This window comes from Vigna unguiculata, chromosome 5 (genome assembly GCF_037176805.1).
Source record: "Vigna unguiculata cultivar grain cowpea cultivar isolate G323 ecotype 2 chromosome 5, ASM3717680v1, whole genome shotgun sequence".
NCBI classification, from domain to species: Eukaryota; Viridiplantae; Streptophyta; class Magnoliopsida; order Fabales; family Fabaceae; genus Vigna; species Vigna unguiculata.
In genome coordinates, this window is record NC_140796.1 from 1,544,414 (window position 1) to 1,562,329 (window position 17,916).

General features: G+C 31.3%; 2 protein-coding genes and 1 long non-coding RNA gene across 3 annotated transcripts; 1 reads left to right on the forward strand and 2 right to left on the reverse strand.

The window, feature by feature from the left end:
- Positions 1-627: 627 nt before the first annotated feature.
- Positions 628-4,125, reverse strand: LOC114186259 (Leucine-rich receptor-like protein kinase family protein). Its single transcript, XM_028074302.2, has 2 exons — positions 2,357-4,125; positions 628-2,271 (listed from the first exon to the last, which is right to left on the reverse strand). The coding sequence occupies exons 1-2, from the start codon at positions 3,901-3,903 to the stop codon at positions 795-797; spliced, it is 3,024 nt and encodes a 1,007-aa protein (XP_027930103.2). The 5' UTR covers positions 3,904-4,125; the 3' UTR covers positions 628-794.
- Positions 4,126-11,507: 7,382 nt separating this feature from the next.
- LOC114186264 (putative WD repeat-containing protein C2A9.03) lies at positions 11,508-16,561 on the reverse strand. The gene is made up of 9 exons (XM_028074322.2): positions 16,275-16,561; positions 15,962-16,129; positions 15,726-15,812; positions 15,141-15,275; positions 14,706-14,816; positions 13,755-13,846; positions 13,580-13,685; positions 12,541-12,627; positions 11,508-12,156 (listed from the first exon to the last, which is right to left on the reverse strand). The coding sequence occupies exons 1-9, from the start codon at positions 16,386-16,388 to the stop codon at positions 11,743-11,745; spliced, it is 1,314 nt and encodes a 437-aa protein (XP_027930123.2). The 5' UTR covers positions 16,389-16,561; the 3' UTR covers positions 11,508-11,742.
- On the forward strand, positions 12,112-15,278 carry LOC146885964 (uncharacterized). The gene is made up of 2 exons (XR_014994877.1): positions 12,112-12,240; positions 15,110-15,278. It is a non-coding gene; the product is annotated as an uncharacterized LOC146885964 (long non-coding RNA).
- Positions 16,562-17,916: the final 1,355 nt, after the last annotated feature.

Below are 17,916 nucleotides of genomic sequence, written 5' to 3' on the forward strand. Positions count from 1 at the left end.
TTTTCTAGCTAATTATTTTGTGGAAAATATAAGCACCATTAAGGAAAATAAGGAGGTTTCTTTTATTTGAAGTTAGAAGACCAATGATCGCACTTTCTAATGCATTTACTGGCAGAGAATACTTTTTTGAAAATCCAAGTGGGCCTTGTAATGCGCAGGATACGTATTTAAGGAATAAACATTTCAGAATAAGCAAATCTGAAACCACTTGATTTCACATTCTCTGAATGCGATAAGTATTTGAAGCATTTTACCCTTTTGTGGAAGCTTTTACGATTGGATGGAAAATTCTGTTTTTATTGGGTATTAATTTTCATTTATCGGCTATCTCTTTCTATATACAGGGAGACTTATCAAAATTGATACATTCCAATAAACCTTAACCATTCATAAAAACAAATAAAAAAGAAAGTATATGTAAAATTCCTCTTCTGCGTATCTTGCCGGATAAAAATTACGTCTATAACAATGCATAAGTTTTGGTTCTTTAATTCCATATTATTACGTGGTAAACTTTTCTTTCCTAGAACTCACCCTGTCCTCTCCGATGAACAACGTTTGTGATATGATTAAAAATTTGGTAAATGAAATTCGTAAAGCTTGTGTCAGTATAAGAGAAATCAAGAGTTGAGAATAACGGATTTATATAACGATTTCCATTTATGCGAGGAAAATCTGCTTGTACTTTCCACATAAACCAAATGGCTAAGGAAATTGAAAAGGATACACAACATAAAAAGAAAAAAAAAATCTTAGTAGTTAACAGATATTTTTCTATATGACAAGCTAGTTTATCAGAACACTTCCATCCTTTGAGGAACTGGGGTTTTAATGACCTGCAGTATTTGCACCACTTCAGCCATAGTTGGTCTGCTAGAAGGAATTTGAGAGGTGCATACCATTGCTAGCTTCAGAACAGGCAATACCTCATCTTCTGGGTACTCATTCATACTTTGATCAACACACTCCAAGACATTACCTTGCTCAAGCAGCACCCTCACATGGTCATTCAGTATAAGCACATTGTCTTCACCATACTCCACTGGCCTCCTACCTGTCACCAGCTCAAGGATCATCACCCCAAAACCATACACATCACATTTCTCATTCACCCTTAGGCTCTGGCATGCCAATTCTGGTGCCACATACCCTAATGCACTCTGAAACCTATTACTCATCACATGCCTGTCCAGCTTTGTCAGAAGCCGAGCTAACCCGAAATCTGAGATCTTGGGGTTGCAATTTTCATCTAGCAGAATATTACTTGGCTTTATGTTGTAGTGTATGATTGGTGGACGGAAAGAATGGTGCAAATGAGCAAGCCCTTTTGCTGTTCCAAGCAAAATTTTGAACCTTAAAGGCCAAGAAAGAGGAGGACTAGAAGGAAGCCTCTCATGTAGCTTGGCTTGCAAGCTACCATTTGGTGCAAACTCAGTTACTAAAAGCTGTAATTGAGGAGTCCAATAGTATCCTTTCAATGCTATTAGATTTGGGTGCCTTGCTTTCCCTAGGATTCGAACCTCCCTATCAAAGTCTTCTGGATATTGGATTATGTTTGTGGATATAAGCTTCTTGATTGCTACCATTCTACCTTGTGATCCCAATGGAACCTTGTAGAGGGTTCCAAACACTCCTTCTCCAATCTCTGATGCCTTGTTGAGCAAGGACTCAGGATTGCTGATCCAATCTGGTGAGGACTGGGAATCAAACAGGATCAACTTTCCTGTGGCTGGACTCCCTGATCTTGAAGAGCTTGAGCACATGCTTTCCAAAGCATTATCCACAAATGATAGCCTTCTCCTCACAGAAACATTAAGCAGGCTAACAGCAATCACTCCTAATACAATCACAAAAGATGCAGATATTGCTACAATGGCAGATACGCTGAGGAACCTGTGGCGGTGGACCGATCCGGACTCAGATGATTCGTTTCTTTGCCTTTGAGGGCTTATTTGGTTGTTATATGCATTTGGGTCAAGCACTAGTGGCTTTGGGACATTCATCTTGCAGGGTCCCTGCAACAAGGGTGAGCATAGACCCAGGTTTCCTTCCAAGGAACTTTTGTCCAAGTTCTGAAATATGCTACCTGTGGGAAGCCTTCCTGTGAGCCTGTTGTATGATATGTTCACAGCAAGTAGACTCTGAAGCATTCCAAGCTCCATTGGTATCTCTCCACTTAGTTCATTGAATTCCAGTTTGAGGATTTTTAGCTTGTTTAGCTTTGACATGGACTTTGGAATTGAACCAGTCAAGTTATTGTGAGACAAACTCCTGCATAAAAGTAGAACAAATTAGTATCTTCCAAAAGAGTCTTGCACAAAAAGTAAAACTTTGGCTTGAGAAATAGGATGCATACAGCAAGTAAAGAGAGCTACAATTCCCAATCTCTTCTGGAATATTCCCTTGCAATGAATTTCCATCTAGTTGGAGAACAGCCAAATTGCCTGAGTCGCATATATCTGCTGGAACTGAACCACGCAAGGCACTGTTTCGAATGTCCAAAACTGCTAGATTCTGAAGGAGGCCAAATTCTGGAGGCATCTGTGATTGAAGATCATTCCAAGACAGATTCAAATAACTCAGTTTTGAAAGAAGGCCGGTTTCTGCAGGGATATTTCCTTGGAGATGGTTATCAGAAAGATCCAAGCTTGATAGAGTTTCCAAGAGCCTGCTTGATCCTTCTGGAATTGAGCCACTCAGTTCATTTCTGGACAAGTCCATTTCCTCCAATCCTAGGCCAAACAAACCCTCTGGAATGGAGCCATTGAAACCATTGCCTCTGAGATGGATCACAGATAACTTTGTGCAGGAACTTAATGATGATGGAATAGTTCCAACAAGCTTGTTACTTGAAAGTCTCAGATGAGACAGTGATCCCAGTTCCCCTATTGACTGTGGAATGCTTCCAGTGAACTGATTGTGATCCAGCTCTAGGTACTCCAGACTGGTAAGGTTACCAATCCATGGAGGGAATTCGCTGGTGAAAAAATTATTTGATGCCTTGAAATAGCTCAAAGAGCTAAGCCTCCCAAGTGACTCAGGTAGTGCTCCACTGAACTGATTATCACTAAAATCCAACCTACTCAGATGCAGGCAGAATCCAATATCAGTGGATAAAGGACCTGAAAACTGGTTACCTTGTAGTAAGATCTCCTTCAAGTTATGTATGGATGAAACTCCATTAGGTAAAGACCCAGATAAGGCATTGTTGGATAGATCCAAAGTTCTAAGCCTGGTCAGTGACCAAATCCCATTAAAGTCCACATTACCAGAGAAACGATTATTGGAAAGATTAAGGCTATTCAATGAGGAACATCTAGACAGTGAGCCAGGAACCGGCCCATCAAACATGTTCCTAGCTAGAGAAATCTGATGAAGGGAAGAACAAGTATCAAAAAAATTCTCAGGGATTGATCCCGAGAATGAATTCTGAGAAAGATCAAGAAACTTGATTGAATTCATATTCACAAAAGAAGTAGGGATTGAACCAGAAAGAGCATTGTGACTAAGGTTGAGTCTCTCAAGAGTATTGGAAAGAGTAAGAGATGGACTAATACTCCCACTCAAGTTGTTATGAGAAAGGGACAATACCGTAAGATGCTGCAACTTCTCAAGCCCTCTTCCAATTTTCCCAGATAATCCCAAGCCATCCAATGAGACCTCAGAAACTCTTCCGCTCTGAGGATTGCACTGCACGAACTGCCATGAACAAGGATTCGCATCGTCTTCATTCCATGAAGCAAGATGAGAAGAAGGGTCTTGAAGGTCTGATTTGAACACAATCAAGCCAAGAACATCATCATTCAACTGAACAGGCACGTCATTGTTTCCCAAACATGTCAGAAAACAGGAAACTGAAATCAGCAAACTCAAAACTGTCGATTGAAACCGAGAAAGACTCATTCTTTTTCTTCTTCCTCTTGATGGGGCTGTGGTGGAGTTATGTTTCTATGTTTAGCAGTTAGCTATGGTTATGAATTATTTCTCTTTGGGATAGCATAGTATGTGAAAACTGTAATGACCGGTAGATGTTACACTACATTTGCGAAAACGATTTTACATGTGTGTTCACGAGAAGGAGAGAAGAATATTTTACAAAAATGGACATTGAAGAAAGCAAATAATGGGTGAATATGGTATTGTTAGTGAAGTCCGTGATCAAACAGTTTTGGTCCAACAAACGTGGCTAAGCTACTGACAAATTGCCACCCCATTACACCTTACAAAAACAAGCCTTTGTCGTGTCCTACAACCTCAACCTCCTTGTTCCTTCCCTTTCTCTTGTTTTCGAATATTCAGTGAGTTAAATATGCATTTTTTTTAGTGTAAATTCCAGAATAGTTTTGTGACGTGTTAACTCTTTCCTTGTGAGGTTTTGTAGTTTTACTATCATTCAAATGGTGTTGTTGAATGATATGATTCATTGATCTTGATGCCTCTGTGAGGAGGAGGAACCATTTTTTAGTTGAAACTGCTGATACTATGACACTTCCTTCTCTTGTCTCTGCAAAATGTTCTGTGTGTGTGGTTTGTTTTTCTCTGCTGATTTCAAGATTTGAGAAAAGAAAAATAGGTACTCTTCTTCAATCTAGAGAAAAGAATCTGGTAGAGTCAATTCTGATTTTGTTAGAGAGGGATGAAAAATAATATTCTATTTGGTATACATAGAATAAAAAATAATATAGCAGCAACTAGATGGGTAGAAAATGTTAACATAGCTTGAGCAAGAGTGTATAAAGAATAAGGTAAGTGAATGATAAATTTATGCAGAAGAAAATTAAATAATTGAACTACGTCATCAGAATTTTTTGGTTGGAAATATTGTTTAACCCGAGTCACAGTCACTCCATTATTATAGTAATGCTATGCTGTAGATGAAGAGATATATAGCAGTAGGTGACAAAAACCATGTTGCTATCTTGTGAAATGCAAATCAGAAACTCATTTAAATTTTTCAGTGTATCACCTTCCTAAGTGAAGAAACACATGACAGTTACAACTTTTTCTTTTTTTCATGGTTTAACTCTTGCAGAGTATAGAGAAATATTACTGGGGAGATTTTTATGAGAATATCTTCTTTCTTCACTTTAGCTACAATTTTCATCTGCCAGATAAGTGTAATCCATGAAATAAAGATCTGAGTTGTAATTTCTTTTTATTTCTAGTAAATTTTAGTTAAAAATAAAAATATATTGTTAATATTCTCTTATTTGTTACTATAATAATTGTTTTAAGGTTATTATAATATATATATATATATATATATATATATATATATATATATATATATATATATATATATATATATATATATATAAGCATTTGATATTCTCACTTCTTTTAGATGGACTTTTATTTAACTTCCAAAACTCTTCTTTAACAAAATGAAATCATTAAATAGCAATTAATTGTAGGGACTAACATAAGAAGTTACTACATTAAATAATATATTATAAATTAAAATTTATTGATACGTAAAATATTTTATTATAAATAAAAAGTAATAATTGATCTGTGAAATATGTTCTAAAATGATTTTTAACTTTAACTATCAAAGTTTTTAGTTATTTAATATTATTAATTTTAAATTAGAATATGGTTTAGATATTAATTTCTTTCATACTTTTATGACTAAAATTGCACTAATTAATTTCAGAAACTAATTATAATTTTTTATTTATAATAAAAATTATTTTAAATACTAATAATTTTATATTTTAAACATAATATCAAATTAATTTAATATATTAAATAGTTATTTTTTAATCTCTAGAAGTAATTACTGTTTAAGTATTTTCTTTTAATGAAGCTACTCTTTCATACACGAGACATTACAAGAGTTAAATATACAATTATGTACAATTTTCACCATCAACTTCAGAAATATATAATTAATGTACAAATTTACTTATAAAAAGTTGAAATCTTATGATTCGTTATTAGTTGTTTGTGGGTCTTTTAAGAAAGATTATGTTCACAAATATTTGATACTAATGAATGAGATACATTCTCTTAAAATGAACCATTTTGGTCGAATAATAAATTTTTAAAATTTGTTTACCTATTATATATATATATATATACTCATCCAAACTCTTACAAAAAAACTACCACTGATTTTTTTATAAGAAGAGACACCAAAAAAATTTGTATGTGAACAAATATATATTAAAAATTAGGACAACCTTCAAATCAGAAACTCATATTTATATGTATTTCTACTTATAAATAATTTATATTACTCATTTTTATACTATATAAAACTTTCAAGTTATCTTAACCTTATTCTAACTCGAAATCTTGAAAACAATATATTCATAAACTTTTTTTGACTATATATTATTGAATTTGTTTCCTTGTACTTAAAGTAAATAAACTTATTATTTTGCAATTCTTTATTTATTGAATTGAAAGTTTGAAAAATCCGTGCAATAAGTGAATATTTGTACATCTTCTTTTGATTGTGAACGTAAAGCAAAGTGGACCATGAAAGTACTGTGTCAGGATGAAGCAAAAGTCCTCTATTAATTCTACTTTTCTTTTTTCAGTTCAATCTTTCATGACTTTTATGTATCCCAAATCTAAATGTTTTTATGCTCTTGATTTATAGAAAACTATGTTAGGTATAAAATTAAAATATATACATGCTTTTTATACTACTACCAGAATCTATTATTTATAAGTATTTCTTATATTGAATGAAATTATATTTTATGTTTTTTGTTCAAATCAACACTTATTTAAAAATAAAAATCAATATGCTTATTTCTATTCCTATGAAAGAGAGTGAGTATTTTATGAATATTCTTTTTAGAGGACAACAAAGGTACCGTGTTATTCTGAAAAAAATTACCAAAACAAAGTTATGAATATGACATGTCGAAAAAAAAAAAAATATATATATATATATATATATATATATATATATATATATATATTATCAAATTTAATTCAAAGCTTTAAGATAATAACTAGGATAAAAATTATCTCATTAATAATATATTATAGTTCTAATCAAATGAAGGAATAAAAAACTTTTACAATATTAGTAGATATATTGTTTATATATACAACTTTATTTTCATCCCATCACAGGGTTGTTGGCAAGATTTATGTTTTCTATTTTTTTTCTTCTTCTGATAATTTTTTTGGGTTTGCCCCCACAAATTGAAATTTTAAAAATAAAATGAAATGATTAATATTTTTAAAACAAAAAAAAGCCCGCTTGTTTGCTTTAGTTTATTATTCAAAAAAAAATAATAATTAAAATAACCAATCTAATCCAAACGTATTTTATTTAATATAGACTTTTCTTAATCATTTAGCAGGTTAAGAAAATATTAAGAGATTTTTGTTTTAATTTATTTTTTAATTGAATTTTTGTACAATGAACACTGTTCACGAGTACATGAAATGATGCACCAACATGTATCTTATGATGTTTAACTAACATGATTAACTGCAGAAACATAAATTACCTTTTAAAGTTACTTTTTACTATTGATTAATGATACATAATTATCTTTTATTTTCAAACACCAAAACAACATCTAAACTTTCCTATACTTAAAAGATAAAGGAAAGTTTCATTATTCGAACAAATAATAAAGAAAAAAATAATGATCGATTTGTTTTGATGATATAAATATATCCTATGATTAATTTCTATACTCTTTCAATACTTTCCAAAACTATCAGGACCCATAAAGAGTAATAGCAATGGTAATTGAATTTGATTTAATGAAATATTACCTAGAAAAAGTTTTTCTCCACACATTTTACCATATATTTTTAAACATCTATAGGTTTTACCTTTTCATTAAATTTTGTAATTAAATCCAAAGATTGGAGTCTCAAGACACTTTTGTAAAACCCTAGAATTCGTAGGTTACCATATTTAAATCTCATTGAGTTTGGTATTGACATAATTATATAACATCAGAATTAACATCAGAATTAAGTTAGAATCTATTACGAATAACTATTGTCTTGTTTAGTTAGTTTAATGGTTGGATAAATTAGCATTAGGTTAAAAAATTAGAATGCAACTTTGATATTATACTCTTTCAATTATAATTATTTAGGATACATATATCTGTAACAAAATATAATAAGATTTAATTATTTAGCGTATCAATTTTTTTTCAAAACTATCTTTAATTCTAACTATTTATTCTATGTAAAAGACGTACAACACAGCTATTTATTTATTTTTTATTGTTTACAATAAATACAAGAAAAAATAAAAAGCATATTTGTTTTGTTGGTGTGTGTGTGGGTCCAAGGCAACATGGGTTGCGCGTGAATGTGGTCACAAATCACAACATAAGATCCAAATTTCATTCACGGGATTCTTCTGTCACTCTCTCTCTCTTGTCTTTGTCCCCATTTTTTCAATTGCCTCTTTCAAATTTCAATTTCAACCAACCATCCCTTCAAAACCCTATTTTAATTTCATTCTTCTAAATCATGTGCATTTCCAAAGCTTCAATCTTTATCCTAAAATCTCTTGCTTTCTAACAGGTAAAAGTCCAAGTCAAATAGAACAGACACTTGTTCTCTTGCCTCAAATATTTCCTATGAAAATGTGCTGATTCAATACTGCATAAACAAATCTCAATTACATCCTAAATTAAAAAATATAAGATATTTTTAGTTTCTAAATTTTGATTTAAAATTATAATTTGTTTATATTTAAAATTTTGATATATTTTGGTTTCTAAATTTTAAAAGTAATGAATACAATCATTTTAATTTCAATTATGTTAATTTTTTTGAACGTATCCAATACGTTTTATGTTAATATTGAAATTATTTACATTATTTGACACATTTTTAATTTTATATTTACTGAAAAATGTGTTTGACATTTAAAAAAAAATTAACATATTTAAATTAAAATAATTATATTCATTATTTTTTAAATTTAAATATTATAATAGATCAAAATTTTAAATATGAACTAATTCTAAATTTGATTTAAAAATCATAAATTAAAAAGATATTTGAGGTTAAAGAAAAATCTAATAAATGAGTTAAAATAAGAATGTTTTCTATTAGAAGAATAATTGATCTCAGAAATACCGTAAAATTCTACTTTTGTGACAAGACACATACTACAGATGAAGATTTAACTCTGCTCAGTAGTGAAGGATCACCAACTTCAGCTTTATTCATTCTTTCTGTTTTTCTTTTTTCTTTCAAATTTTGAACTCTGAATGAATGATTAGTTCGGTACTTTGTTGCTCAGAAATGGTGTATATTTTTAGTGACCTTCCTGCTACAAAACAAGCATTATTGAGCATAGTCATCATAAGGAAAGTGCATTGTGACACATTGTGTTGTAATGCATAATTATTTTATATGATTTCAAAGTTAATGTAATGGAATGGATAAGCAAACATCTAAAGTTGGTTAGTGTCCTTTATTAAGTTGGAAGTATACACACAATGATACCTAATTAGGGTGCTTCAGAAGAGCCATAAACATTTCTCTGATTTATTCTCATTCTTTGGAATGTTGAAAAAGGACACTACACTTCTTTCAAAAGAAAATTAGTCTCTATCTACAGCAAAGAGGGTTTGTCAGCAATTCAGTGACAAAAGATGTGATAAATCCAACAGTTTGAGTTTTTTTTTTTTTTTTTTTTTTTAAATACAAAAATCTGTAATTTTTATTTTAAAATCGTGTTAATTTGATACAATTTTAATTGATTGTAACTTTTGTATTTTTATTTAAAGTAATGTGATATAAATTAAAATGGTATCGAGTACAATTTTAATTTATCTAATATAAAGTGAAGTTGTATCAGTTTGGTATATAATGCTGTAATTTTTCTTTTTTAATTTAAATTAAAATCAGACTAATTTAGTGTAATTTTTCAATAACATGACTTCAAAATTATATCATTACAGTAGTTTTGAAGTTAAGATTTTGTGGAGTTTTTTGTTTCTCACTCTTTATTAGTTAAAATTTTAAATAGAGAAGAAAAAAAAATAGAGGCATTTGATGGAAATAATGGAGAACCATTTATTCTAATTTTTTGTGCATTTTTATGTGATGTGATATGTCACTAAATTGTTCTCAAAGAAAATGTCTCTTATTGACCAGCTTCTTAACAACATTAGCTCCTACAAAATCATTCACATTTCAATGTGTTTTTTTTTTCTCTCTGCATGATTTGTTTTCTCAGCTTTACCTGAATTTCATGCACCTTATCTCCTTATTATCTGCATGCCAACACATTAAAACCAGGAACCTTCCCACTTTCCATTTTTGTCTGTTGTTCACAGATTCTTTCCATTAAATCATACTCTACCATGTGTTTGGAAGAACAAAAATATACCCTCAGAAAGACTTCACATAACTTGTTTTAGTTTATTAAGTGTTCTTAAGTTTGAGAGAAAATTTTGTATAATAATCTTATTTCATACAAAAATAAATAAATAAATGTTCTCTTATCAGTTCAAGGTGGTGATTATGTTTCCGTTAGGTATGGGCCAGCTGAACACTGTAGTGTTATACCATTCAATTTCAAACCATTCCTCTCGCACATAATATTTCTTTTTTGAAAACTTAGTGTGTTTAAATTTAACTCATTCTTATAAAATTAGTTTGAATGATAAGACTTGTTTCTTCTTATATACTAGTTATTGTTAACTTCTTTACAAATGCACTAGTAGTAGGAATAGTATAAAGGATAAATCAAGTTGCCTCTACCATGATTAATGCTAGTTAGACAATTTTTTTACTAACTAATCTTTTAAGAACTTTAAATAAATAGTGTTTTTTATCAGCACTTTAAATAAATAGTTAAGTTGAGAGAATAACTTCTTTCCTTAAATTTGAACAATAAATTAAACAAGATGTGCATAAATTTTCTAAAAGTGTTGTAAAAGGGGAAAATGCTGATGAAGAAGACAAAAAAGGTTATCTATCTAGGAAAAGAGAAAATTATAAACGAAATCTTTGCCATTGATTTAAAAATAAAGTAATCTCACAGTCCTCAATTTGTTTCTCCGTTTTTCAACACTACCAATCACCATTTTTCCATCCATTTTTGTTTACTTTCCACATATAGAATGAATTTTTTCACTTTCTTCTTTCTATTATTCTCTTTACCTTGTGCACTCTCCCTTCTTATAGATTTCAATTCATATTAAGAAAAAACATCATGGCCTAAGCAATCAATGACGTTTCCTTAATAAACAACATATAAACTATTTACAGAAGGAGAGAAATGTTTTCAACATACCATTTTAATATAAACTACACTAGTGAAGAATTTGTTCCAAGTGAAGAATTTGTTCTTTTTTACTTAGTTTAAGTCTACATAAAACTTGTATACTAGTGAAGAATTTGTTCCAAGCATTTATCCAGAAAAAGGACATTCAACATGCCAAGGCACGGCCACACCTTAGAAGTTTGCTTAGCCGAACACCATTTGCTTTCCAAATAATATAAACCAAACTATAACCACTGTTGGATGCAGATGAAGACAATGTATATAACATTAAAACCATGCAATTCTGTGATTTCTGCAGGTGGCATTCACATGAAAAACTCAGAAATAAAGGGAAGGTGAGGCATGATTTCATTGTACAACTATCTTATGATGCTGTGGTCTTGATTAATCAGACTGACCTACATCAAGTCCTGAGAAAGGAGAAGGACCTAGAATATCAAACTGCTCTATAAATCAACATCAATGATTTTTCCTAAATCAACAGGCAGGAATAAAGATCAATAGTAAGCATCAAGATATTGATATTGGTGCTTCCTATTATACTGTAGCAAGCTTGCATATGTCCTGTCCCAGATTCCAATATACATACACTCATCATCAGGACTCAGACAAACCCCAGAAATTTCCCCAAAGAAATCAATCTCTTGCCTTTTTCTGTAGTCTGCCTTTGTGCTGTAAACGTGCACAAAATCTGCAGGCTCAGCAACCACCATATATTGACCATCTGAAGAAAACCGAATAGACCGGGTTGCCCCTAGGTTACCCCTGAGAATGGCAACAGGAGACGATAAGTTTCTAACATCCCATACTCTGCAAGTCTTGTCCTGATTCCCCGTTGCAAAGGTACATCCATTGGGATGCCATGCAGAAGCAAAGGAGTAATCTCGATGACCCACCAAAGTAGCAACAGTCTAAGAAATCAAACAAGTCACAAAGATGTTAGAGGAAGTTTCTTCAGCATGGTATGCTGTTTTTGGAATGTACAAATCTACAAGGTAACTACATAATGCTTAATTATTTCATTATATTCGTATCTTCATCTCCCTTTCCCAACACTTTTCATATCTAGCATGCATTCACTATCCCTTGGATATGTTTAACAATGAATACCCGTATGACCATATCATAGCATATATGTTCAATGAAAGTTTTACTTGTTTCACATTCACTACTCATACTGATCCATTAGCAAATGCATGAACTAAATCAAAGACAGCATTCACCGGGAAAAAGACAAAAAGAACATACTTGAACAAAAATTTCCAATAAATGTATGATCAAGAGAAACCAAGTACCTTCCCATTCTGAGGATCCACCAGCAGCCCATCTAGGTTATCTCCAACAACAGTCATAAGCTTACGGTCTGGACTGATTGATGTGTGCTGCATAAGGAATCAAGGCAGATCAAAAATTGAATTTTCTTGAAGTAGAAATGAAGTAGAAAAAATAGTTGAAGTTCATACAAATTGTGAATGCAACTGCCATGCTCAAATCAAGAAAACCAGTTTAAGATAATCAAACAGTAGAAGAAAAAATTTAACAACATGGAAACTAGTTAACTTCAATCCATATTGGCTTTAATTGGTTATGCTCTCTTTCCTTTTAATCAAGACATGCAATTTGGAATCTGAATTCCTGTGGTATTTTTCAAAATTTCAAACAAATATTATTTCAATTTCTCACTTATCCTCCTATAACGGAAAGATTATCCCTATATAAGTCCATTTGGAAATCAAAAGATTCTTAAAAGGTCAACTTTTTGAGCAAGAAATGAGTTTGTCCAAGTGGGATGAATCAGTTTCTTCATGTTCCCTTTTAAGGGTTTGGAAATACAAAAAAAATGAAAATCAAAACAATATGGCTGGATAGTTTGTAGGGTGTATGAAAGGAATGCTTGTATTTATGATTACAAGGGTACATCATATCCTTTAAATTTGTCATGGGTAGAGTATTGTTTATGCGGTTTCTCTTCAGTGTTCTGCACAGTTATTATTTCATGGAATCAACATATAAGATATGCAAAGAGATTGGACAACACTCCTACACTAACTAGGTTTTACAGTTATAGGACTTCAGTATTTTGGTGTCTTTGTTTTTGTTTTCTTTATAAGTCCTAACAGTTCTTATCCTGAAACATTTGGTACTGTTTTCTTTTTCTCTTTCTAATATATTTTCTTCTAACCAACTGAAAAAAGAAAGAAGGAACTATATATAAGAAAGGAAAATTTGAAATGAACCTGAGTGAGAGAATAATTAGCTAACAAGCAGCAATTAAAAAAGAAAATAAAATAAAAAATATACTACATAAGCCAGATTTCTCTTAGAGGTGCTTACATTCACTGGCCAAGAGAACTGGAAGTTATTCAAAAGCTGAAACCTTTCTGTGTCATATTCTCTCACACCACAATCATTATTGGAAGCAATAATATGTGTCGCGCCACTGCAAAAGTTTTAATGTCAATCCATGTTCATGTTCCAAACAGACAAATAAACTTGGTATGAAAAATACCTCAAGCTGTCATATATTTCAATTGCATTTGTTATAGCATTATCATCATGTGTGGTCCGTGTACAAAAGCTTACTCCTTTCTGATCCAAACGCTGCATTCAGAATAGACACTATAAGTTGCATCACACAATCCTAATCTTAGTATGATAATTGAGAATTGGGGAGAAATAGTAGTCTTGCGTAGTAGCAATAATTCCTATCACATACCCAATAAAAGGAAACAATTAATCTATATACTATATATATATTGCCAACCCAAATAGAAGGAAGCCCCAAGAAGAGAACAAAGGAGAAAAGGAAAAACACGACAATCATAGAATGAGCTTGATTGAGAAGTTACTGTGAATTATGATAGAAACAAGAGTATTGGAAATAAGGGAGAGCAAGCTCCTCACAAGTAGAGGTAGTAATTTTAAAGTGAAAACAAGATGGTATTCCTGTAATTATCAGTAAAATAAAAATGAATATCAAGAAACACTTTTTTGAGCCTAACCGATCCAAACAGATCTTTTGTTCACAAGATTCACTAATAAATCTAGATATTAGTCCTCAAAGTCAAAGTTCAACAATATTTAACAGGGAATCTAACAGAAAATGAAATCTGACAAAAATGTTTCCCTCTTTAGAACATATAAGAATTTTCGCACAATAAGAGTGAGTTTAAACAAAAACTTTTAGTAACTTAATGCAAAGGACCACCTATCAACAAAACCCTACATAACACTGATTCCATATTGATAACCTGCTATTCTTTTAATGAACACGTAGCCCTTTATGACCACCTGCCTTATATTTTACATGGGAGAATTTATTCACAGCAACCCGCACATTCAACAAAATTTAATGTCTCCCATTGGATAGATGTTCAAGCAATACATAAATATATCATCAATAATACAAAGTCATTCATCTTTTAATAGAGTATCGGAAGCATAAATCATGTGAACTCACCTTACAAGTAAGCTCTCCTTGGAAGCCACCAGCAACAAGAAGTTTATCCTTGACAGCCAATGTGCTAATTTGGGTCTGAGAAAATCCTTCCAACAAATTTCCTGCATGTCTCTACAAGACCAAAGAATGCACAGTTAAGTAAAGCAAAGAAATAAGATACGTATACTTAAATAAAGCAATGCTGAAGCCATTTTGATTGTTCTAGTATAAAATTCGTTATAATTTGCACTCTTAACTAAATTATTTTTTAAAATGAACCATGTTAACTTCTCTGATTCATTAACCACACATGTATACTCATCAACTGTAGGTTTTTTAAGTTTAAAGAAAATATAGGTTCCGCATAAGTCTTGCATTCATAAAGCACGGAAAAGACACAAATAACACTTCAATTCCTCTTATAGATGAACAAGATTGTGTAAGAGACTGCATTACCTCTGTTGGGGCCACATGCCCAGCAAAATTGATTATCTCAGACAAGACACCACTTATAGATGACCAGTGATTAACTGAGTAGTTGGAGACAAGGTAGACATCATGCTTTGAAGTTGCCCATACTAAGTTTCTCAGCTGCATGCCACAAACAAATGTCACTAGGGTAGATTTTTTCCTTCTTCAGTAAAAGCCATTACATTAAGCTTGAAAATTATTTAGAAAAGGAACTCAAACCTACTTTTGTAAGACCACAAACTATACAGAGAAACAGAACCGCTGTGTCAAATGAAAATGGACACATGCTTGTTTTATTTTTATTTGATATAATATAAAACAAACCCAATCCATCTTCTACAGGACTGCTGTTTCTCAATATCCACGAATAAAATCAATGTACAAGAGGTACAGCCACACACAAGCCATAACATTTTGGTTAATTATATAACACAGAAAACCACCCAAACAACATATATCCTTGCACACGCTCAAGTTTAAATTTTCAAATCATGTTAAAGCAAAGTTTATCAGCCATTCAAATCGCAGGAAAATAACTAGGTACATCACCACATGAAAAAGTCAACAAACCTGAAAATGAAGGATGGTAGGCTTAACCATTCTTGTGTTATAGAAGAATTCATAGTAATTGCCACCCTTCTCCATTTGCTTGCACTCCTGGACCCCAAATAAGAGAAAAATAAATAAATAAACTTTGAACATCAAAACATTTAGTCAAACGAATTCACTGCTATTTCCCTGCTCCCAACAACCCTAAACAAAGGACAATAAAAAAGGGCAAAGAAGAAAAAAAAAAAGGAAAAGACCTTGTCCACAGCATCCCCAGATGTAAGAATGTTCTCAAAATTCCTGTATTGCTCAAGCCTTGTCAACCTGTACCTTTCCCTTGATATGTTCAACCTCTCCCATGGAATTCCCTGAATGTCCTTTCCCTTTCTTGCTTGAGCAGCTGATGTATCAGTCACCTTTGTAAGCTGTTCCAATCACCAAACACATACACAAAAAAAAAAAAATAATAAACCAAATTCCCTCTCAGTTCAATGAATAGATACATAAAACAACTCAAAAAACTAAAAATTAAAAATAAAAATGCAAACCTAAAAAGAGAATAGGAAATACCATTTCATATTCATCAAGAGCAGCATCCCCACCATGGTTTTGGTAATCAATTTCGTCAAAGAAATCGTCTTCGTCCATTTGATCAAAAGGGTTCATGTCATCATGGTTGGACATGGTGCTTTTGTGCGTCCAAGTTCAACCCTTTTTCTATAGATTGCAGTGTGTCCGTGCATTCGTTATAGGCATAGAAAGGAGAATGAAGAAACGAAAAAAACACGGTTACCTCTTCTCCTGAATCTTAATATATCAATATAAAATTTCTGAGCGAAGGAATAAAGCAATAAATGGGATAAAAGGGTTTCTTCTGTACCGTGTGCTTCCAAAGAAAAAAACTAAAATATCCACATAAATAATTAATATCTCATTATGAAGGCAGTTATTTTTCTTATTTTAATACGTAAGTCCAAAAGAAACGTTATAAATCCTGTGAAAAAAATACAACAAAAAATTAATATAATGTTTAATTTTAATAAATTAAATATATTGATAACGTATAAATTTTGCAGTCAATAAATTTATATTACCGTTTAAAAATATTAACAATGTTAAATTTAATTGAAATTTATTCATATCTTTTGATATATTTTTTATTTTTAAATTTAAAAATAAATTTTAACTTAAATATTTTAAGACAGACATTTGAACTTGAACATGTTATACAAGTTAAAAAACTTTAGTATATTTGGATTTAAGAACTGTATTTCTTCATTTTTAAGATTTAGAGAATAAAATATATAAAAATTTGAGAAAAACTAAATTCTAATTTTACTTCAAGGATAGAAATTAAATATCTATTTAAACTCAAACATATTTAACAAAAAAAAAAACTTTAATTAAAATAATCGTATTTAGTTATTTTTAAAATTTGGAGATTAAAATATATGAAAATTTGAGAGTGAAACTGAATTTGAATCTCATATTCAAGGATAGAAATTACATACCTATTTAATTTTAAATTTATTTATTATAGGTGAAATTTATTTAAAAAAATGATGGAGGTGATTAATTAAGTTGATGTTGAATGGGTTGATATAGAAGTAAAAAGGTGTGAAGATGATAAGAATATTAGTGGTGATAATTACCAAGGCAGGGAAAGGCATTGGGTAGTATCGATTGCATTGCGAATTGCGATGGTAATGGGAATGTGGATATGAATTGAGTAAAGAGACATTTATTGATTATGTTTTGTGTTTTGTTGTGTTGTGTGTGTGGACAAAAAAGAAAGAGATGATGACAACCTCGTGCTCTCTCTTCGCTTCATCTTCTTTCTTTTTCTTCTATTTATTTATTCATTATCTTCCACCGCACTACCTAATACCTTGTCCCTACCACCAATCTTTAGCAATAGTAATAATAATCTACTACTCTACTTTCTACGTAATTATTTGAAACATTTCTTCACTACTAGTAAATTATTGCAACATCCGCAATCAATTTTTTTTTTCAATTTTCAGGTTCTGTGGTTCTTAGATTGTGTAGTCAGTATATAAAAAATTTGGACGAAAAAAGACATGCCCATTCAAAAAGTGAAAACATGCCACAAACCGCAATCAAAAGCTTCCTATTTTATTCATGAAACCTACTTACTATACCTCATCGACAAAACCAAACAGAAACAACAAGCTTTCTGTTCACTTCTTTA

Excerpts from the sequence above, each read along its gene's own strand:
- LOC114186259 (XM_028074302.2), bottom strand. The coding sequence starts at position 3,903 with ATGAGTCTTTCTCGGTTTCAATCGACAGTTTTGAGTTTGCTGATTTCA. Across the intron at positions 2,272-2,356 it reads TGTAGCTCTCTTTACTTGCT|GAGTTTGTCTCACAATAACT; the intron begins GTATGCATCCTA and ends ACTTTTATGCAG.
- LOC114186264 (XM_028074322.2), bottom strand. The coding sequence starts at position 16,388 with ATGTCCAACCATGATGACATGAACCCTTTTGATCAAATGGACGAAGAC. Across the intron at positions 15,813-15,961 it reads CTGGGGATGCTGTGGACAAG|GAGTGCAAGCAAATGGAGAA; the intron begins GTCTTTTCCTTT and ends TTTGGGGTCCAG. Across the intron at positions 13,847-14,705 it reads AAGGAGAGCTTACTTGTAAG|CGTTTGGATCAGAAAGGAGT; the intron begins GTGAGTTCACAT and ends TTCTGAATGCAG.